The 24,021-nt window shown below is 39.6% G+C and overlaps 1 protein-coding gene across 2 annotated transcripts in view; it reads left to right on the top strand.

Annotated features, from left to right (window-relative positions):
• sh3pxd2b (SH3 and PX domains 2B) overlaps positions 1 to 24,021 on the top strand; it is a 36,725-nt gene that overhangs the window by 6,327 nt on the left and 6,377 nt on the right. The window contains exons 3-9 of one of the 2 annotated variants that reach the window (XM_041051767.1): positions 6,502 to 6,577; positions 11,869 to 11,945; positions 16,818 to 16,909; positions 21,190 to 21,215; positions 21,647 to 21,682; positions 23,154 to 23,285; positions 23,563 to 23,664. In XM_041051767.1, coding sequence (XP_040907701.1) covers positions 6,502 to 6,577; positions 11,869 to 11,945; positions 16,818 to 16,909; positions 21,190 to 21,215; positions 21,647 to 21,682; positions 23,154 to 23,285; positions 23,563 to 23,664 — 541 coding nt within the window. The remainder of the gene's footprint in view (positions 1 to 6,501; positions 6,578 to 11,868; positions 11,946 to 16,817; positions 16,910 to 21,189; positions 21,216 to 21,646; positions 21,683 to 23,153; positions 23,286 to 23,562; positions 23,665 to 24,021) is intronic. The other variant, XM_041051768.1, reaches the window with a different exon arrangement.

Raw genomic sequence — 24,021 nt, 5'->3', positions numbered from 1 at the left:
CCACAGACTGTTTATTCACAAGGTATGAGTTCAGTATGATTACAACATTTATTTAGGGGATTTTCCATCATCATTATTTCAATCCACATATACACATTTTATATTCAGATGGCACGTTATAGGTAACATTTCTTTTATAAAACAGGTAAAATCCAGACAGTGAGCCTGATGATAAGATGAAAAACACAGAGGATGTTACTAGATAGTTGTAATATTAATACTAATTTGCATTCCCTCACCTTTTTATAAGAAGTTCTGTTGCTTTAAGTCACCCAGTAATGATTCTCCTGCCAGAAGTATTTACCTGTTCATGGAGGTGATAAACAAAACAGCGTTAAGTCCACCATATCAAATACATGCTCTGGAGCAAGGCTTGCGTCATGGCTTATACATCTCTCTAATTACTGATGTCATGCATGTCTGATGACATACACTTCCTGAGAATACTTGATTTATAGCCAGACGTTCTTCTCACCTAAGATATTTCTGCTACTTCTCACCCAGATTTTTCCTGTAACACCCAAACCAGAGTGTCTGTGTAGTTGGGAGTTAAGTATCCCTTGTTGCCTGCGCTGACACATAAATGTATATAAAGCAACGTATATGTTTAGTCTTGTAAGCTGTTGAATGCAGAGCGAAAACACTGAGCAATTAGCATTTTAACACAAAACCTGTTTTTCCCTGTTTCAATGTGTTGAATTGTGAACAGAAATAGACTGAACTGTTGCTTCAGAGAGATGGAAAGTGCAGAGGTTTTTTTTTTTTTTTTTGCCATGGGGTCATCCTAGCGGCTTTGCAGTTTTATTTCCATGTCACTAAGAACAGTTTCCATGCTGCACACGTGTCCACTCAACTTCACAAGCTTAGTCTTCCAGCATACCCAGTCACTTTGGATACAGGATACACTTTTACTTTAAAGCTGTTGGGAAAAAATCCAATACATCACTACTTGTTTATTCAGAGTTGCACAGCTGTCACATATTTTCCATCTACAGTAATCTAGTAGCAAAACATTTTAAAGGGGTCCAGATTATTTTGCTTAGGGCAGTGGGGCTTCTTATTTCCTTCATATGCGAACTATGTACCTTTGGTCATTTACATAAAAATTTACTGTATGCAGCCTTAAGCAGTGCAGTGTTCCTGGAACAATGACAAAACCAAAAAACGTGTTTTTACTCAGGGAATGCTGAAAGATAGGTACACTATTTTTTTATAATTCAGTGAAATACACTTAATGTCCAAACATCCAAAGCTATAAATCATTATAGCACTCTTATTACATGTTCTTATTCGTATTTGTTTGTTTATGACTGCTGGGGATGGTCAAGTCTGACATGGGAGTTGTTTTTTGTTGTGCCACACTCTGGGTCCTCAGTCATTTGCGTTGATCTATATTTATTGGGATTGGCAAGCATTATTTGCAACTGTCTTTTAAATAACTATCCTTGGTTGGGTCCTGTTTTAGGGAAATGAGTTGTTGCAAATGACAGTTGATATTCTCACCACATGCATGTCTCCACCTTTTAGTGGCAAAAAAAAAACCAAACTGATTGAACCTCCATCTGCTGGTGCTACAAAATACCATAAGACTGGGATGTTGTGCTTCAGGCTTTGTGATAGGGTGGTGTCCATCGTGTATCCAGCCACTTGTCTAGTGCATGCTGGGTTAGTCTCCAAACCCAGTGGCCAACAATAGAATAAGTGAATACAGAATATCCATGGATAGATAGAAATTTTCCTTAGCAACAGGAGAGCAGGGTGGGACAGTATATGACACCAGAAGAATTGTGTCATATGCCTCTGAGGAGGGGGGAGCCCAAAATTACACTGACTAAACCCAGCCTGCTCAGTGTGACACTGACCCACCAAAAGAGTAACTCTTCCGAGCAGCTGATGATGCGCACAGGGTAAACAATGCCATGGTTCTGCAACTCAGTGGTTAGAGCATAACACTAAAGAGCCCAAGTTACACTGGTGCCAACTTTGCTGTAACAAGCTCAACGCTTCAAATGATACACAGCTTTGAAACAGTTAAATTATGCTTAAATTGGGGATCCAAGAGCCAAGCCACAGCCATACCCCTGGGTGCTGTTCTTAAGCTGACCCTCTGCTATGACCTCTCTGGAGGTGGTTATGTAGAAACAAAATGGCTCTACTGGGACTCACTAAAAGTATGACATTAAAATGATATAGACTATATCTTGATTGAACGTACCAGGCACTGATACCATCCATGTGTCCCCAGAAATTTGTCATGATGTTTACTATATGCTAACATTAGCATATAGGATTATATTTAGGCAACTTAGTATTAAAAAAAATGAGAAAACCTGTCTGAGGACAGGAACTTCATTCATGCATATAAGGGGAAAATGGATGTCAATTACTCATCTGTTCATTATCTATACCTGTTTATTCTGTGCTGTTTAGCCACCCAGGGAAAGTAGTTTGTATAGATTTTACTTAACTTCTGTCCTAGAAACAGCTGTCCAGCATATAGCCATCGATCAATTTAGCCTACCATTTCATTCCACTGCCACTGCAGTTGATAATAAGCCCATGGCATCAGTATGCAGTACAGTACACTGAGAGACACTCCCCATGGATGATGCCCTTGTTCTCACTACTTCATAAGTGGACTAACAGTTCAGTCTACCACAAATGTGGGGTTTTCCTTTGACAGTGCGGTTGTCTGCAAGGGGTTAAAAATGACCTCATACGTGAATCTACAGTGAATGAGCAGAAGAATCAGAGGACTACTGAGATAGGCATGTTACAAAGAGAGCAGCCATTGTTCTTGGACCTTTTTATACTCTCATTCAACAGTCTGGTGCTTCTCAGATCTTCTTTATTAGGCCTTTGTTTGAAGGCCGATGAAGTGGTTAAAGCGGATATGGACTAGACAAATTATAGCCCCTTGGAAGATTACTAAGATTAGTGTCTGATTCAGCAAGAATTTGTTAAATGAAATAACAGTGTTTAAAGGTTTACAGCATCATGGGTGTTTTAACAGACTGATGATGTGACGTGTTGACACTGGAAAGGCTTGTTCTTCCTCCTAACATCCTTGCACTAGGTCTTTTGGCCTAAATGTAGTCAATCAGTGACTGGAATGTGTCAAACAGTTTTTTTTTTAATTATTAGTGGTAAAGTCAACATTGACACATCACAGCACATTTAAGAGACTGTGTGTTGTAAACAGATTCTTAACAGTTTTTGTTCCAAGTAGTCACTCTTTCCATCATTCAATTTCCTGGCAGATTAAAGCTTTGCTGAGTGTTTCCTTTTATTGTGGAGAACCTAGATGTCTTCCAAGCATGGTCTAGAGTAATACGAATATCTCCTCATCAGGCTTTGGTGAATGAGAGAATGAGTCCAGGAGCTAATGGTACTTTCAAGTCAGTCAGTTGTGGAAAAAAAAGTGACATTGCATTGTATGAATTAAACTTTAGACAGAGATATTTTTAAATCTTCTGGCATTAATGACAAGTGACAGTGGCAAGATATAGTACATGTATAGAACTACTGAGGTCATAATGGTCATTTCTAAGACCACTGTTCAATTCTTTCTAACTGAAATGAAGATTGTGGTTTATCATTTAAAATAACATACTTCATAATAGCCTTGGAAAGTCTGGAAAGTCATGTGGAGCTTGACTGTGCTCCGCCTTGACTTGACATTCTCCTGACTGTAGAGCATGAATATTTGATGTTGGGCGCATGATGTAACTGGTATTTTGAAGAGACATCTTTACTCTGCAGATGGCTTTTCTTGTTTGAGTGGTTCTGATTACAGAGTAGATACAAGGTTTAGAGTAGACACAGAGTCTGGGTGTGCCTGCACTCAAAGTCAGACACATGGGAACAATTACAACGTGTGGGGTATTGGCTCTTCTGTGTTTGTCTCTCTCCTTCACTCTGCCTGTCTTTCTGTTTATACTATCTTTTTTAAGGAGGTTGTGTGTCAGTGGTGAGGCACCTCAATTTTAAGCCAAGCAGAGTGATGCTTTGTGAGCTTAGTGCCTTTTTCTCCATTTCAGAATTCCTTCTTTGCCTTTGGTTGTATCTTAAGAAACTAAAAGACTGAAGACTAAAGTGAACCGACTCACCTCTTTTATTTAACTTGCCTTTGTAGACAAAGAGGGTTCGTGGCTCACTTTTCTGCCCTCTTTCTTTTCATTGTTTTTTGTTTAACAGGGGAAATTGTGGCTTTAACTTTATGATGCTGAGCTTTAGCAGTCAGAGCCAGTGAGAAGTCATTTAAGTGCACAAGTATGTGGCTTCATATTCATGCCTGCAGGCCTGATCTTTGCCCTCGTAGCACGCAGTATAAAGCATGTTCCCACATAAATGTTTTTTTTTTTTTTTAACAACCAAATCCAAGCCAGATTTATGATTTGTTAAGAAATAAAACATCTTGTCAGAGTCACTAGGTTTGATTTTGTTCAGGTGTCTTAGATTAAATGAACACCAGAGCTCAGGTCTGTTAGATATGAAAGCAGAATGTTACCTGTTTATCTCTGGAATGCTTATATGTGGATGACATGTCAAAATGTCTTTGGTGTTATGTATTTAAGTTCTATCTGTATTTTCCTCAAAATATTAAAGTATTAAGCCCTGTTTAGCTAAGTAATTTCACACGGTTATGCCACACATTGTTTTATGGCAGCAATGCCTCTTTGGCACCTGACGACACTGAGACAGTCAATAAAACGTATTAAAAAATACGATTTGGCTCAGGTCTCCACCTTTTCCATAACCTCTCTATCACCTCACCTCCCCGTCTTTTTGTGTTAGTTTTGGCTCAGTCAATCACATTGTTTCTTTCAAATTTGCATTCAAAGCGCATTTTGAGGCAGCTTGACTCAACTTCATTTTTATTGCTCAGAAGCTTGCTATAAGAACTATTTCATTTGATCCCAACTATTAGCCTCAGTAAGTAATCAAAGGTTAAACCCAAAACAAAGTCTGGTGAGTAGATAAAATTCAGCAGCAACACACAATGGTGCACACTGTTTACATTTCAGTCAAATTGTAAAATTAGATTCAAGAGTAGGAGGATTGGAGGAGGCCGATCAATTATTTAATATTTTGAGTCTGTTATGGTTCATGCTCTCGGCAAGCTGGATGCTTCTCCTTGTCAAATTCAGGGTTCAGAGGGTTCACCAAACCAAACACAAAATCTGTCATTCTTAAAGCATCAAAAGTCAGTATTTACACTGAAATATTGAGGCTCGGAAAAGGCAAATCACACTTTCATTCACTGTAGGGTCTGAGCCATTGAGTTTAAACACAGAACAGTACAAACTCTAGGACTTTACATTTCTGTTTTGGGCCTTGGAACTGCATATTCTAGACATGATTCTCTCATTCAGGTCAAGGTTCAGAGATATTTAACAGTGTAGGGAATTAAATCATCCCTGGTTTAGATATTTGGTGGGCCAATTTGTTTTGGCCCTCAAATGCCTGTAGCGCAGCCTTGATAAATAAATCACTTTAGCTGGTTAACATTGAACAGACCACTGTCAGAAATGGTATTAATTTCATTATGTGTGAGCCCTGATACACATGGCCCAGACCAAACTGCATCTGCAGACCTTCTTAATCCTTAGCTTTATCTGTTATTTTTCTAGATTGGTAGCAGAAGACTGTACAATCTTGTATCACCCTGATTTCAGTTAATGCTCGACTTAGGAGCACATTGCGGAAGCGAGGAATTCTACATTTGTGAAATGTGTCAAGCAGTAACTCGCTAATAACAACATTAACATCAAAGTCTTCTGTGTCCACAGTAAATGATTCAATCCAGTGTTATACTTCTAATCCTCAGTCTTTTGAATAGGGGTTTGCAGGTGTCAGAAAGTGTGTTAGACAGAGAGAGTGAGAGAGAGCGAGAGAGTGCACTAGGAGTTCATTGGCCAGTGTGGCCAGGTGTCATTTTATGGGGCTCAGCTGTAGAGAGAAATGAAGAGCACTAAGAGTAATGGACAAAGAAGCCATGAGAGGATAAAATGATGGAACATAACCTATAGTTCATTGTGACAGAGAAAGAAAGGCAAGAAGTGTTGAAGTGGAAAAGACTGACTCTGAAGACAGAATGAGTTTTAAAAAAAGAAAGAATGATCAAGTGAAACTGAGAGAAATGGTGATCAGGAAATATAAGGAACCACTTCTCTCTGGCCTTTAAAAAAAAGTTATGGTAATAGAAATGTTCCACTATGTCAGTGGTGCCGTGCTGCTAACAGCCCCTTAGCTAGAGCAACACATGAAGCAGAGAGGAAAAACCATACCATCTGCTCAGTACATTCCTAATCATTGGCAGGCCTTCCTTTATTGGCCGAATTCCTTGTAGGAACTGCTGATTTGTAAAAACGTGAACCCTTCCTCTCCAGCCTCAGCTATCCTGTTGTGTGTGAAATGTGAAATGTATGTTTATACGAGTGTGTGTGAGTTTAAGTACTTTTGTGTGCTAATAAGTTTGAATTAATTGTGGGGTTTCAGATGGAACTGCTGGATAAATTCCCAGTGGAGGGAGGCCAGAAAGACCCGAAGCGCCGGATCATTCCATTCCTACCAGGTAAGAGTTAAACACACATTGTCCCCCAAAGCACGTTCACACACATAAGCATAACACACACACAAATGTGGACTGTGGGGAATAAACAGAAGGATTATTGTTTTGATAATGATAATAATAAGTAATATCAAGAAAAATGCCAAACACTTGTTGGCTCCAGCTTCTGAAATATGAAGATTTGCTTCTTTTATCAATACCTTTTGTGTTCTGGACTGATGATTAGACAAAACAGCCTAACAATTTCTGAAACCCAAGGCGTCAGCTTGGCACATTGTCGTGTCTTCATCTCATTCTTGCTCCTTTTGATTTCTCCATCAGAAACACTTGCACGCATTGGGTTAAAATGTGGACAGCAATGACTCACTGATAGACTGTAGATGAACTGTAGGAAAGCAGAATGTTTTGTTGGGTCTGCAAACTGCACACAAAAGAACTAACCAGAGTAATCTAAAGTAACCATAATTGGTAACCTCACTGCTCTGTGAACCAAGCAAGAATATATTTCTTCATCTGCTCTTGAAACATTCAGCTGATTCAGCTGTTCCTTCAGCATGTGGCCTATACACATACAGTATTAGACATGGCATGTAGATTAGGGTCGGAGCCTCTGGGTGACAAACTGAGCTTCTGCCACTGTTTCAATTAATAAAAAAACTAGACAGTCACAGTTAATAATGTTCATTATGAGTTGTTTTCTCTGGCTTAGCTGCACCATTGTGTGTGAAACCTGACTGTCCAAAATAATGGTTTCTTCTTTTTAGTTTCCATTACTTTCCTATAAGTTCAATTGGCAGTGAAGTTTGGAATAAGGGCTTTGGGTGTGCTCCGAAAACTTTTGAAATAGTTTTAAATTTAGATCCTTCTAAAAGTAATTCTTTATGAGAGTTTGAAAGAGAGCCTCACCCCAAGACCCCACCCACATCTCCCCTACCAGGCTTGGGACGGGTGGGGGATAGGATTATTTTTTGTGGCCATGCAGGTCTGGAACTCATTGAGAGAATACACACACACAGACTTACGCACACACTCTGAGACTGTTTGATGAACTCTGAGTAGGAGGGGAAGAGGGAAGAGAGATAGAAAAACAGCTTTTCATACTATCCCCTACTATTGCTTTATACAATCAGGCACAGTAGAATAGCATAGAATAGAAAGCATTTAGTGTCATTATACAGAATACAACAATATTAGGTGCACATTAAAAGATGGTGGGAAACAAAACAAGCACAGACAACAGCACAGTTTACTTCTGTTCCCCTCTATTTCCTTTCTGTTGTCACTGTTGGGGTCTGAAATTCAAGATTTCTTTTCTAAAAATTCCACTCTCCACTTTCTCTCTTCCTGTCTTCCTGCGAAGAGATGGTAGATTGTTTTCGATGGTAGAGAATTACCATTAGAGTTTCCCCAAGGAAGGCACTAAATCCCCAACTGCTCCTGCTAAGGCACCAAAAGTTAAAGACTGAGTGGACTCTACATGGCACCCTCTAGGCATGCCACTGTGGAGCTGTTTGCAGCTGTGGCAGGGTGCTGATAGGAAACATTATATAGGCTTAGTGCCTGAAATAATCGAGGTTTTAGAGAGTGAGTCTCAGATCCCAGATAAGGTCATACACCCCTTAAAGAAGGATTCTAAGTTAACACTTGCCTGATTTGCAGAAGAATTTTCCTGACAGCAAAAAAAAAAAAAAATCACTCACTTACAAAGCAAAAGTCTGGACTGTGGGCTGAGGCCAACCTAACAAGGCACGGAAGTGGTTTTCTCTTGGTTTGGTTTGTTCAAGGCCTCAAGATGTTTTTACTTCTTTGGTATCTCCACATCAGCAAAGTGGCTTGTCAGCGTGTGTGGATAGTGCAGAATTTCTGTTCTGCTTTTTGCCAGGTGTACAAACCAAAACGCTTAGCTACTGAATCCAGTTGTGAGTCCATCTTTCTTTTTTTTTTTTTTAATTTTTCTTACAGGAGTTGACAACTTTGCTATCTCAAGATAAGCCATCTGTCTTATGAAAGCCTCTCACAGTGCTAGATTTCTTTGACGGACATTGTGCATGACATTTAGATAAAAGTGATGAATTTGATCCGTTTACCCCAGACCTCTGAGCAATGCCCTTTAAGGCAGTGTCAGCAGGTCAGCCTTTGAAAAAGAGCTGACATGCTCTTGACCAATTATCTAAAGCTGGAGTTGTTAAACTATGCGTCAAAACCCAAGATGGAATGTGGGTCTGTTTCTTTAGGGCCCCTGCATGACAGAGGAGGTGATGTTTTTTCTTGAACTTGGATCCTAGAAGTAAACGATGAATTTGTAATTTTGTTTTACTTTTTTCCCCTTTTCCTTCTAATGATAGATCTATAGTACATACTTGTCTCAGGTACTCTGTTGTGATGGGGATCTCTCTGCCTGTCACAGTAGGAGGCAAAGTATGTTGGATAGGTCAAGCATGATTCTGTGGAGCTGAATAGCTCACATTCTCCAGTCGGTCCTCCTGTGGAGGCCAGATAAACACAAAATATTTGAACAATTACAATGACCTTGTTGTTTATGGCTCATTCATATCATGTCCATCTCTTGTCTGCAGGGGAAAATAATCACTGCTCTTGTCTTCTTGAGTATGTTGCATACGGTGTCCCAGTAACAGACCTGTGTTTTACAGCAGGTTATGCAGTCGTGCGTGCCCTTAGTCAGCAACTTGCCTAAGAGCGCAGTAATTACAACAGACACACTGCTTATTCTTTTAGCTTTAACCTAAAAGCTCCATGCGTGCACATTTGCAGTGTTAATGTGAAACCTTTGTGGCAAGTAAAAGTCAAGTGTCAAGTCATTTCAGACAAGTCTTAAGTCACGTCTCACACCAATCAATACAAGTTCAAGTCAGTTCTCAAGTTTTGTAACAAGTCTCAAGTCATGTGATAGCAGCTCTGAAATAAAGTCTCACTTGACTCAAGTCCAAGTCAAGTCTCAGGTTTGTACCAAGTCTCAACCAGGGCCTCAAGTTTTGTCACATCAAGTCTCAAGTCAAGTCTCAGCTTGTGTAATAATAAGTTTTAAGGCAAGTGTCAAGTCGTTCAAGATAAGTCAAAGCCAAGCCACAACTTTAGCATTCTGCAAGTTAAGTATTTCAGATCTGGCCAGGCCAGGTCATTTCGATGCATAGGCTTAATAATTAAATGCATGGGCCTTATATTTAAAAGTGTGTGCCCATAAATGCCTTCCTAATGCCAAATTTACCTTTTTTCTTTTAACTGGATTTTACAAGGTCAAAACGTGAAAACTTCTTCTCAAGCCCTCAAGTTTGACTGGAGTATTAAGAATTAGTATTAGATAAAAGTTCTAGCTATTCAAAATCACCCTGAAGAGGCAAAATATGGTGAATAAACGGGAGGGATTCATGCGTGGTGAGGCCAGTGATTAAGAACTGAGTGCTGAGAACAGCTCTTACTGTGTGTAAGGTGTGGAACAACAACCCTCTATATGTTTCCATCTCTATCTGTCTCTTCTGTCCCTCTACCTCCCTCGCTCTCCCCAGGACACAAAAGTTGTTTGATACCCTTGGTCATTGCTGGCTCTGAGACTTGCCATAAAGTCTACCCTGCCTCAGCCATGGCTCCAAGCAGTTTTCCTCCCCTCTCTCCTCCTTCCCCAAACAAGCCCTTTTCATCAGCTGCACCCATGAGCTGCCGTGCATACAGAGTGGGCAGTGTTGAGTCACTGCTTCTCTTCTGACCCCAGAGAGCTTTGGAAAACCGTCAAAAAAGCTTTTCTGTTTGAGGAGTGACGAGGGGAGTAGAGGAAGAAAGAGACATAGTGAGAGGAGGAAGAGAAGTAGGAGTCCGAGGGTTGACTTTCAAAACTCTTTAGTTTTCGAGAGTTGTCCAGACAGCGTGTCCTTTCGGTTGCTCTGCCAAAACCTGAGAGATTTTGAATGTCTTCTCTCATTCTTCATCTAGTCAGTCTTCTTTTTAATAGTCTGCATCGTGTCTTTAGTCACATACTATAAGTGTAATGAAAATCATTTCCTATATTTTTAGTCTCGGGGGGTTTTTTCACCCACCTGAGTCAACTAGTTGGTTTCCATCTAGTTGTGCAGGAGTGGATTATTTGGAAGTTTGGTGATGATGGTTGTGGTTCTTGTGAGAAATTTCTGAGACCTAGGGTCTTCTGAGGAAGTCACCACACATCTATCCACTCAGCAGTCTCCACCTCTTTACACATGCGTTGTTTTTTCTAGTTTCCTTTTTTTTCCATGTATCTTTATTTCACTCAGTCTGCACTCTGATTCACAGACAAGCAGTAACATGAGATATCCTATCTTTTTATCTGTCTTTTTGTGAACATATCATTCACCCACACACACACTAAGGAAGCAGAAAAAGACATTTTTAGAAAGAAGGGGGAAACGGTGGAGCTGTAGGTGGGTTAACAGTTCAGTGGCCATGTCCTGTGAGATGGTTTCATGGTTCAGCAAGTCTGCTTTAAATACACACACTAAACAAACACCTTAGTAACTAATAACTTCTCAAAACATGTCCCCTTTTTGAATTGAGGATCTTATTACAGCCTTGACTTCCTGCCCAGTTTATATGTTTGTATTAGAGCTGTCTCAGTGAATTTATTGGAGAAACTTCAGCAGCTGAAATAAGGAGAAAATAGATGCTGGCTCTGAAATTTCCTGCATACCGTTAAGTTAGAAGAGTGTTTTAAAAGGCCTATTTGTAGCCATTTCTTGTTATTGTTATGGCGACCCAGCTCGTCTAGTGCCTGTGGTTATTTGTGCCTGGAGATAAGAATGGGGGAGTAGCATTTAGGCCGTCATGCAGATATAATTTGCTTTCCCAAAATCATTTATTCATGACTTGAAAAGGCCAGCGATTCACCTAGCTCCTTACCCACCTCATTGTGCTGTCAGTGTTATTGATGACGCCACTGTATCTGCTTGCATGTGTATGCATGCTAATTCACTAACCATCTTTTCTAAAAGCCATTGTACAATATTGTCCTTCACTGGACGCCTAACTTTTTAATAGTTGCCAAATGAAAAAGCAATTCAGCGTTTTCTTTCATTGGGTAATGCCTTTGTGTACAGTATGTAACAGTAAATGTATATGTTACTTATAAAATGTAATTATTAGAATATATTACATAATTTTGCTGTTAGCGACACTGATTATGTCTCTTCCTAAGGTAACGTACATGCAAGTCTACTGTTTAAAAGTCTATATTGATAACTGATAAAGATTATAAGATTGTATTTTCTGTTCCATCAACTTCTAAGTCTGTTTTTCCTCCTACTTTCTAGGGAAGATCCTGTTTAGGAGGAGCCATATCAGAGATGTGGCCATGAAAAGGCTAAGGCCTATCAACGAGTACTGCAGGGTGAGTGCGTTGACCAGTATGTACTTTTAACCTGGAAATCTGCAACAGTCATATTTCTTGAATGTCCATGAAAGCTACACTGACCAGTGAGCATTTACACCCCCAGCACAAAGTACTAAAATCAAGGTAGAGAGTACAGTGGTCAGAGGATAAGAAAAACCACTATCCCACCCACACTGTATCATCTAGTTATGAACAGGAAAATGGAAAATAGTCTTTTCATGGCATACATACGTGTGGCCTCTGTGGATGTTTGAGCAAAATGAGAGGCTGTTTCTTTCAAAGCATTCAGAATTACGCTAAAGGACCAGACCATCTGGTTTCAAGAGAACCTATTTGTTGTTGAATGTATGTCTTGTTTTGTGATGTTTCTTGTGATAACTCCCAAGTCCCAAATTTGTCAAATTTGTATCCCATTACCTTCACCTATCAGATGTTCCAGATGTCAAACACACACACCAACACTGTAGTTGTAAAAAATTCCAACACATGGTTATATTCATTAAAATCAAGCTCATAGCCACACTGCAAGATTTACATAACAATGAGATTTATAGGATTACATTTTTCCAGGAACAGCTGTGTGAATAATGCCATCGACCTTGCATTCTAAATTGGCACTGCATGGTTTATGCCATACTGAACTCCCCTGAGCAAGCCTTTCTGACAGCAGGCATTCACCCCGCTGAGGTGCCCTAAAATCTCCCCAGGCGCTCTGTCGCTGACTCTGACCTCCCTGTAAAAGGAGACAAACTAAAGGAGAATTTCTCTCAAGGGATCAGTGGCGTATAAGCAAAAAATCTGTTGCTGTGAAGGGAAGATGTCATTGTAGCACACAGATGTTCAGTAACCCATCATGATCCTGCTGGGCAAAGGAATTTATAAATATACTTTGTATGTTTAGGCTGTTATTTTAGTGCCTTAGAGGAAAGACAGGATGGAGTCTACTTCTGTAGAGCATAAAAGTGTGATGTAATGTGTTGGTGGTGTCTGTTTTACCATTTGAAATACCAAAGCGCTTTCCAACAGTAAAAAAAAAAAAAAAAAAGATATTGTAAAACCTGTGCATTATCCAGCTCATTACATGGCTTTTTACCAAAGAGATAAATCACTTGGCCTCAAGAAAGGGGGGAAAATGCAACTGTACATTCTCAGGCTCCACTGTAGCAGAACTGTGACCATAAAACTGCCAATAGCCAGCAAATAATCACTTCAGTTTGTTAGAAATGTAACCACAACAACCTAAATGAATACATTACGATTGATGTTTAGCTTCTTAGCCACAAGGCAAAGTTTTGTGCCCTTGAAATCAGTTTAAAGCAATAGTTTAAAATTTTCCATTTCTCTACATTAGTTTGCCTGCTGTTTATCTGCACTAACCAAAGAGTGAGTCTCTCATCCATCCCAAGGTCATTACTGTTTATGGCCAGACATTTACAAAATGGATATCATGGCCACAGAGTCAAATGATTTAGTTGTGCTGGTGTATTTAGAAATGCCAGGAAGGATGAGCTGTTGTTGGATCTCATGTTGTGGTGGTTACTATCAGGAGAGAGTCGTGCCAAAAGCAAAGCGCTTGCTGATGCTGAGCTTGCTCCAGTCAGCACATCCACTGCCCATAGGCTATGTTTTTGTTCAGTTTTACAGGCTTTCTTTAGGGCCTCTAATCCATCCACACCTCCTTTCTCTCTGAGAGGGAAAATCTGAGGATGTTTTTACAAGTTAAGTCTGACTTAGCCCGTATTCATGCCTTCTTGTATTTTCACCTGCATAATTTTATCTCCATAACGAACCTCAAGAAACTTTCACTGTACAAATTAGTTTCTGATATGGTGCTGATAGGTTTTTTGTCACTATTTTCTTTCTGAATAAAAATATGGTTTTACAAGGCCTCAGAGTGAAGGCAAAAACTTTTGTGTATGATACTCCACCAAGTGTCATTGGGGGTTAAAGGAATGTACAGCTGGTGTAGGCAACATCTTTAACCACTTATGTGAAAAATAAGAGTTTGGGGGAGGAATGGGTAGAGTTGTTAGTTCATGCTTACGGGTGTGGATATTTATTGGAATAGTTTTACATCAGTGGTGTTGCTGCACTTAAAGTTATTATCGTGAAAATGGCTGAAAAGTTGTTTTTTTTTAATTGCATTTACCTGTTGAGGATTGTTTAGTTATAGAGTCAAATGGTCTTTGATTGACATCCACATTTTGTCAAAACTTTTTATGGTTTAGGGCAGAGTGAGGCTGATATTTTCATATCACAAAATAAAGTGACCAGAGGTGTGTGGGATTCCTGATTCCGAGGTCAGAACACCTCAGGGTTTGTGAAAGCATTATGTGGATTGAAAATGAATAAAATCCACTGCTTTTAAATTCTAGCTGTGGGAAGTCACAGCTCCTTAGCCAGTGCTTACTCACACATCAACACTGTCTATCACAGATAGCTGATAATGATTTAAAACACTACTCAACCCTTTGATAGCATCACACAGCTTAGACAGCAGAATTCAGCTTTGGCAGTGAATACTGGGTATTACAGTAACTGCTTAAACTGTAAGCACAAACATTGTATTTTCATCCACCCCGATGTGCATTCAGCCTGACAAGGTGGAACTTCATGTTTTTCTTTGCAAAGAGCTGAGTCAGCCCTTTTGTTGTACAGCTGAGGTTTTAACCTGACTCATGGAATTTCCCCGATTGTGAAGTCTTATGTTTTCATTCAAGTCAGGAAAAACAGTTGGATAAAAAAAAAAAAAAACAGAAAAAAACATGGAAACACGGACAGGGATTGTTTGCAAAAACCAAAAGTAAAACTGCTGAGTTAGTGTGACTGGCAAGATCACACAGCATGATGAAATGTATCACATTAAAAAGTCTACAAAGTAATAAAGCAATTTTCACCTGACCTTCATTTGTCATTCTTCAAACAATTTAAAAAGATAATCTGTTAAAGTAAAAATGGAAATTAAGATTTTTCATGAACTATTTCTCAAAATGTTCTTTATTCTGGGTCCAGAAAATAGCCCAGACAGTATTTTTTTTCTTTCAATTTTTAAAAATGGGCACATTTTTAGTGGATGATACTTAAGAGATGATATAATATAATATCTTAAACCTCCTTAGCTGTTGGATCTCTTTGCTGTACATGTCTACATGAAAAGCTATTGTACACAGATACAGTCTTATGGGAATGCATTTCCATTACCTATTTTCCCTTGGAGAAAACACACATGCACACACACATGCTCATGCACACACACACATTCAGGCACACACAATTTCCTTAATGCTGCCTGCTGTAAAGAACACCCATAAAGTCCATTTGCTGTAATGTACCCAGAGCCTCCCTCCCGTCTCCTCCCTGGGGAGAATTGTAATGAGTGAACGGGCCACAGGCTGACACAACCAGAGGAATAAATCCAAGGAGAGGATAGCTAGTTCTCTGACCTCAGACACAGCGTAGCATTCCGGGCTCCAGGGCTAGACGTTGTGGGGGGTCCTCTGGAGGTCACCAGTAAAAACTGTTAAGTCAGCTGCTGGGCTTCTGTGTCTCAGGATATGGATGAAGGTACTACAAAAAAAGGAGATTTTTTAGGTCATTTTGAAGCATAATAATTTAACATTATATGTGCCATGAATCAACAAACATAAATGGGGGCAAGCATGCACACACACACTCTTTATGACTTTGCAGCTAATGGAGAATACCTGATATACTTTTTTTGGCATGAACTTATGGTCATAAGTATGACAAGACAAATGTGACACATGGGACAAAGACACCTTGATTGGATCTTTGGCTTCCTTTCTGTATCCGTCAGTTGTGACGTTATATCAGTGTGTGTCAAAGAGAGGAAAGAGAAGACGGGGAAGGACAGAACTGAAACACTTAGGAGTATTAAAATCAGAGGTAGAGGCCAGCAGAGGAAGCTTGATGGATAGCACTGAGCTTTGCCTGCCAGCAAATGGAAGGAGGGTGATCCTCCACAGAGGCATAAGATGAGGGAGGAAGGTAGATGAGATGGATCATTTAACAGAGCTCAGGACCAGTGACAGAGAACAGAAGAGAACGTAAAATTATTATTCTGAAATCATCAAATTTTCTTTGCTCTTCATATTAGAAATTGAACACCAGCAGGGACAATAACACATATACATATCTCTGCACAATCATCTAAATGTGTCACTGTAATAAGAGAAAATGAATCTAGTCTTCATGTGGAATTGTGCAAAATTGGAAGAGAGTCGAACTCATATTGCCAGAGTTTTGTCCATACACAACATACTATCAAATTATGCACAAATCATTGGAAGTTGGTATGTTTGCTATCTGTAAGTTAAATTGTACAATTCTTTTATCGTTATTGCAGCTTATGTAATAAATACTACAATGTGGCACCAGAAGCAATATGGGATATTAAAAAATAAATGAAATTCCATTTCCAAAAATGAAAAAAGAATTTATAAGGCAGAAGCAGAACTGGAAAAAGTCCCCTTTTTCCTTTTCCAATGCAGCCACAGTTTATGAGGGCAAGGTAAAATTTGAAATCTGTTCTCTAGAAATCCCTAGAAAGCAAACAGAAAACATATGTGACCTAAAAATACTCTCCATGTCTATGAGGACAAACCAGTTCATTTGTTTGAAAAACAAAACCAATGAACATTAGATAAACCAGTTGCTTCTTGCCTTTTACTCAATATTCAAATACTCAAATACTATATGTAGTAATTGCTTGCTCTGTAGCTACATGGAGGCCAGACACTCAGTGAACACTATATTTAACCTCTGGTCAACTTCTTTATATACTGAAGTGATTGTAACTGTAACAGTTTGTGTGTTACCTAAGTTTCCTGTTATCCTTTGCGCCTGCAGGCCCTTATTCAGCTGCCGGTCTACATCTCCCAGTGCGAGGAGGTCAGAGTATTTTTTGAGACCAGACCTGAAGACCTCAACCCACCTAAGGAGTAAGTACCACACATGGACACACATACATCTTCTCAACTGTTCCTCAGGTTCACATACACACACACGGGAAACACCCGTCATTGTTCCTGTGACTGATGTCATGTCATGTCCCGTATGTATTTACCCCCAGTCTGCCAGTAATGAGCATTCATTACATCCTCTAATGGATATTTCATACTGTTGCACTACTTCCTGTTGGATTGCTCAAACAGAAACACACTTAGTGGGTCTATTTTTTTTTTAAATGCTGAGTTTACATTTAAGCATGTAGCTGCAGCTCAGTTCAGCCACCAGGCTCCAGACAGCTGAGACAGCATGGTTGCTCTGAAGGTCTGCAGATCTGCTCTGTTCTCTCTTGTAAACCTCACTTAACACATCAGCGTCATATCCAGCTCTGACAGTTACTGTGTGGTAAAGCTAAGACATCACTGGTCAATGAATGCCAACTTTCAACACACACAAGTACGTGTTGATATACACGTAACTTCACACACAGGTGTCGGTTGCAGATGTGTTGTTATTAAGGTTACCAGCACCTTCAGGGCAGTGGGGGTTGCGGGTGACTGATTTTATAGAGACCAAAATGTGGCACACCAACGTCTGTCAGCTGAGGCATTAGTTTGAACCCCTCTGTCATCACATACTGATGTGTGGCAACGGGTGTTAAGGAGTTGCCCCCGTCGGCAGGAAAATTAGTTGATAAGTCCTGAGATATGCCAGGAGTGCATGTTGGGAAATAAGTAAGGTAGCGTGTAAAGAAGGGAGTGGGGTTTTTAAGTTTTCAAGACATAGTTGTAAAATCTGGGTCACATAAATAAGTCTATCACTTTGTTCCAATCCTTTACTTAATACTATTCTACTGTACTACACTAATTATATGAATATAATAGGACTGTGCACTTCATCATCTTATACAATTAGCAAAATGTTTTTCAAAGTAATAAAGGCTTAAATCATTAGATATAAATCCTTTGCGATATCCATTGTGCATTATGTTGTTTGCATTGTGCGACAGTAGTGTCCACTCTCAGTTACTGTAATGCCCTCAAGCACTTACTCTGGCCTGCCTTGACATTTGAACTCAGTAAAACTGCTGAGCCAGTGAAACTGCAAAAATTTAGCTCCACCTAAGGATTCAGTTTTAATACTGTAGCTCCAGGTACATTTGACCCAAAACCACTGTGTGTTTTTATAGCATCTTTCAAAATGTTCTGCTTTTTGTTGGTACAAGAAACAATCCCTGTGATGTAGTCTGAGTTTCATTTCAGTCTTTCATTCACTGTGTGATCATTGTGTAGTGTAATTAACACATCTTGTGAGAGCAGCACAAAATTTACTTCTTATTTATTATTACTTACTATTCATATCCTGTATTTAGCTAATGCCCATTAGGAGTGACTTACACTGAGTGAGCAGCGAGGGGTTCTCGTTCAAGGACATTTAACAGGACACAGAGCTGTTATGGGGATTGAGTACGAGATGCGTACTTGCACCAGTCTGCCATATTGTCATCTATAATGTAGATGGATTTAACGTCACTTTGAAGTGTGCTGTGTTTTGCAGTCACATAGTTTACAGAGCTTGCTGTACTGCACAGGCCTGTGATGGTATAATCAGATTTTTGTGGACATGTCACTCTACAGAGATGCTTGTCTCATCTCAGCATTTTTATTTAGTGTTACTATCTTAACCCTCTGCAACTCTCCTATGACTGATGCTAAACTGCCCATTGTAGACCAGACTAAATGCTTGTACTGTTAACTATCACATACAGCGGTGGGAAGTGCATTTACACAGGAACTTACGCAAGACAAAACGTTACTTGCACATCTAATCAGTATACATAGTGAAGAAAAGTTCACATTTCCTACAGTATGCCGTCTTTGATGTCGAGCTGTAGTGGCTGTCTATCAGTTTTATATTAATCAGACATAGACAGATCTCTGAACTGGCATTGGTAATTGCTTGATGGTAAATGGGCAATATGTCTGAAAGAATCGAAGGTCTGTCAGCCGACTTTTGATCTGTATGTATAGTTCCTGACAGCTAGACCTTTAACTCTGTCTCCTTTCTCTTTCACTCTCTCTCTCTCACACACACACTTTGTCTTCTCTGTCCTCAGTGAGGTTGCCAAGGAGACATACCTCCTTACTCCTCATACAAAACCCCAAGCATGTGTTTGGAGAAGCAGGAAGGAGAGGGAGCAATTACTTGAGGTGGATGAATATAGGAAGGAAAGACCTTGGTTTGTCTTTATTGAAATTGGATTACTGCTTTCTGCTAGTGCAGCCTGTTGTTTGGCTGACTGACAACAGGGCTGGTGTACAGACACAGCAGCCACTGTGGGAGAAGATTTATCATGGCCTATAAATTTACTGCACTGAGAGGGGCATCTTAGACTTCCTCCATATGAGCGGCAAAGTTAGAGGAGAAGAAAAGAAACACTTGACTGTAAAGAGGAAGTAGAGAGTCTGGAAGAGAACCAGAAAGGATGGGTCAGAAGGGAAGGTGTCTGGAGAGAAGAGGAAGTGCAACAAGGATGGGGCAAGGGAAGTAAAAGGGAAAGTAGGAGAGAAGAAAATAGAATTAGTTGTGGACCAAGATGGAATTAGAGCTGGATGGAAAGAATGAAAGGGAGCTTGTATACGACTAGGACAGAGGGAGGTGAAGGGATGGGTTGAGGTGAACCAAGGAGGGAGGGAATAGAGGGAAAAATATGATGACATGGTGGCTTCATTAATCATTCAAATCAATATTGTACGAGTCCTCTGTAGTAGTGCATCTGTTTACTGAAAGGTTTGACTCCAGGAGTAGAAAACTTAATCGCTTTATTTTAATAGGTCTCCCACAATCAGAGCCCAGAGCGAGTATATGCATATCCTGTCCTGTATTAGAGGCTTTGATAGATGTCACTTTATTTATTTCTTTTCTCTGACCGCAAATCACCAAAGTGTGTTCTCATGACTTTTCTTTAGTTATAGTTTGTGCTCATGTCAGTGGCCGCCATATGACTCAGCGATGTTTGCCCGATATGAATTTTCCCATGAAAGTTGAAATTGGAGTTGGCCCTAATGGCAATTTTTTTTTGGTAATCCAGCCCCAGAGTAACATGAAAACTGGGAGGGAGCATGAGGATTCATTTGATTTGATACTCTAAAGTACTTAAAATAATCGTATTAGGCCAAGGGTCCAAATTACTGTCTATGTCTGGTATCTAACTAGACCATGGTTTCACTTCTGTTCAAAACAAGCAAACAAAGCATACACATACTGTACACAAACATTGCTCTTCTATAATAATCCAGATCACTGGTATTGCTATGGTTGGCCCAGGCAGGGATTTTTTTTTATAGAATGTTAATGGGTACACTTATGGGTAAAGATTTATCGAGACCTAAGCCTCCACAATTAACAGTTCTGCCGATTGAACGATGTGTGGCTGAGAGCATTCATGTTGATGCAGGGAAACGAACAAGGACTAGCTGCCAAGGAAAATGATTAAGGGAGATGAAGGACTGAGTTACGTAGACATGGAAGATGTGAGATGGAAAAAAGAAGGCGATGGAAGGCCATAAAGTAAGGGAGCGATATTTAGATAAAGAGGGAGAGACAGAGTGAGAGGAAGAGTAAAATGCTGCACATTAGCCACCATTGACTTTTCAGGGGAATCTGGACATTGAATCAGCTCCTGACTGCTGCTGTGGACCGATGGTCTATTTATCTGGCTAATGTCTAAACCAGACACAGCAGATGCTGTATTGAATTTAACATCAGGCTAAATTTCACAGATCAGCCATCTAGAGGCCCCTTACTCACACTGCCTTCAATCAGAGCGAGAAGAGGCAGAAAGACAAATCCTTATAGATCTCACAGATAAATATTAGCATTAATTCTTTGCTGTAGAAATCACTCCTCTGTCATGATGTCGCACCATGTCAAATTCATAAATCTTGTGAAACAAGAACTGATTAACTGTAGTTAATTCAAAGTTTATTTGAAAAGCATCATTAGTGCCAGATTGCTTTAAAGTTAATTGAAAACAGCACCAGAAATATACATAGTACTGGTAACAGCAGCAGTATAGGGTCATTCAAAGTATCGGTTAAAAGATAACAAATCAGTGACAGTAAAGAGTGAATAATTAGGGCTTTTTCAAATTTTAAGCTATTATGTGGCATCTGTGAGTTTATGTGACTTAAATACTCTAACTATTTAGAATAACATTTGGCAAGTTGACTTATTTTCTTGTAATAATGTGATGATTTCCTCTCATTACCAGGGAACCCATCGGAAAGAAGAAATCAGGTAAGGTGCAGCTTTGTTTGTGTATTTAAATGAAAATGGGGTTTGGTGGCCTTGATTATGGTGCGTAATTTTGTCTTTGGAAAAAAAAATGCAAAAATAGAATCAGGTATTTATTCTTACTCTTCTGTATGAATACGTGGCATTATCTCCATCTAGTGGTCACTGAGTTTAACACAGGTTAAAAAACCTTATTTCCAGCAGAACAGTTGTTCCTTCTTCATCAACAGGACATTTTCTGTCTACACTCATATAGTTTAAATGTTTTTTGTTTTTTTCTGAAGTTGACTATTACAGTACCAGTTACAAAGAAAGCACTTTTGACTTTGTTTCTTTTTATATCCTCTCTATCCTCTCCACTCATCTAATATTCTTAAGTTGCATCCATGTCATTTTTTTCAGTTTTCTTCTCCATTCATTTTCCTTTCCATCAGGGTTTGTGGAGAGAGCGACTACTTTCCTAAAGCGAGGTAGTAAAATGCACTGTCATGGTTGGTCGTGCTGTGTGTGTGACCCATCGGGTTGCTAGTGACCTGTTCCCCACTCTCCTTCCCTGGCCTGGGCAGGTGGGACGTGGCTCTGTTGAAGGCTTGGGGCTTGCATTGGTTCTGTAAAGGCAGCAAACAGTATTAACTGATGAACTTAGGACTCTGTATGGCTCATTTTTTGGATGTATATAAGTATGTTGTGTTGGAACAGAGTAGAAAAGACTGACGACAATGGCAGGATTTTTACCTTACACCTCCATAGTGGGATTTACTATATGCTGTGGATGCGATAGGGCCACATATTTTAGCTGAGCTACATTTTCAGCATCAGGCAAAATCAGCAAAAAGTACTAGGACATTTAGCATCACAAACTACCAACTTAAAAAATAAATGAATGCCAATATTGAATGGCATTGGAATGAATTTATAAGAATTTATGTTATTTTCATTCCATTTTGTTAATTCATATTATACAAGTTTTTCTTTAAGTTTTAAGTTAGCAAACTGGTTATTTCTTCTGTTTCTGATTTATAGAACTCAGAATCTATCTTTAATTAAACCCATTTACCTAGCTTTCTGCTCTTCACTGAAGGATGTTCATAGAAGGATAAGATGTGGTATTTTAAGTTAGAATTTACACTTGATGCAAAGGCATAAAGGTTAAAATCTCAACACATTATATGTCAACTAAAAGGTATTTTGTTCAGTTAATTTTCATGTGCAATGTACATTTCTGGTTGTATTGTGAGCCCTCACATGTTAAAAGCAGATTTTTCTCAGGCTAGCTTGGTGCTAACACTGGTGGTGGGTCTTAGCGGTGCTGATTTGTGTCTGCGTGGAAATCACAGCCATGTTGATGATTGACTTAACCCTTGACACTTTTTAACTTCCTCATTCTCCCATTCTCTAAGTCCCTCCTTCAGCTCGTTTCCCTCACGCCATCTCTCCAATCACATCCGCTATCTCCTCTGCTTCACGTCTGGGTCTGAATCACATCTGGGCCTGAATCTCCACACTGTAGATAAGCCTCCTCTCACTTAAACTTTGTTCTCATTGGCTTTTACAAAATTTCGACCTTGGAATTATTCTCGGCATTTTATCACAAATGAGTTGTTCACTCATTATAACCTTACAGATGCATTTTGGGTGTTCTGTTAAGGCTGTGTTTAAATTTGATTTTCAGTGAAGTTTTTTTAGTGTAAAGTGTGTGGAAAATGTGACATTTCAAAAACATTTGGTCAAGGAGATGCAAAAAAGCTCAGTATTTCAAAGCCACACAGGTGTAATCTTATGATTCCAAGTTCATGGACCAGAGATCCCCCAGTGAATAATAGGTAATGAGTCGAGGCTTTTTTTACATTATTGAGATTTAAGCCATAGCTTTGCCTAAGAAAGGAGCAGGAAGGCAAAAGAGCTAAAAGAGCCTCTGTTACAATTTGTTCTCCTTAACAGGGGATTCCACCTCAGCAGACCCTCTCCTCCTCGACCAGTATGTGGCAGTGACAGACTATGAAAAGCAGGAGAGCTCTGAGATCAGCCTGCATGTGGGTCAGGTGGTGGAGGTCATTGAGAAAAATGAGTCTGGTAAGTTCTATACAGCATCCAGTACAGTCTTTGATTATTTTTTCAAGCTTAGATTGTGCAAAGTTAGTTGGCTTAAATCGAAAAACCACTTGGGGCATTCTGGATAGTGAAAACTTCAGAAGCTCTTCCAGCAATCAGTAGTAGATAAACAGAGGCATGATTGGGAAAAAACAGGTATGACTAAATTAAATATTAAATAGAAAGGCCACTAATATTTGCCATGTATTATAACAGTTAATTACCATGAATCCACTATGTCAATGTGTATTCTGCTCAGGGTGGTGGTTTGTGAGCTCGGACGATGCCCAGGGCTGGGTTCCTGCCACCTGCCTTGAGGCACAGGATGACCCTGATGACTTCACTCTTCCAGGGGAAGAAGGTACTTAAACTTTCCCTCTGGGTGCTGTTGTTTGCATTCTGTATTGTTAGAGATGTTAAGAGGCCCTTTAGCATTTACTCTTAAACCCAACTGTTCATGCAGAGGTTAAACTGTATTCGTATGCAATTTTGACTAATATGTTTGGTGCCACTGTCTTTCTGTTGCCTTCTAAAGTGCAACACACCACATTTAGTGCCACATCATCTGGGAGACACCAGTTGACTCCTGCAGCACACACCACTAGACACTCCCTATAAACAGAAGAAGTATTCAGGGTCTGGTGGTGTGCATATCTGGCGAGTGAATGTGACAAAATTGCTGCTTTTTTAAGCACAGTTAATGTGTCTTGATGTGGGT

The sequence above is a fragment of the Toxotes jaculatrix genome, chromosome 12, assembly GCF_017976425.1.
Source record: "Toxotes jaculatrix isolate fToxJac2 chromosome 12, fToxJac2.pri, whole genome shotgun sequence".
In the NCBI taxonomy this organism is placed as follows: domain Eukaryota; kingdom Metazoa; phylum Chordata; class Actinopteri; family Toxotidae; genus Toxotes; species Toxotes jaculatrix.
This window is presented reverse-complemented; position numbering and strand designations above follow the sequence as displayed.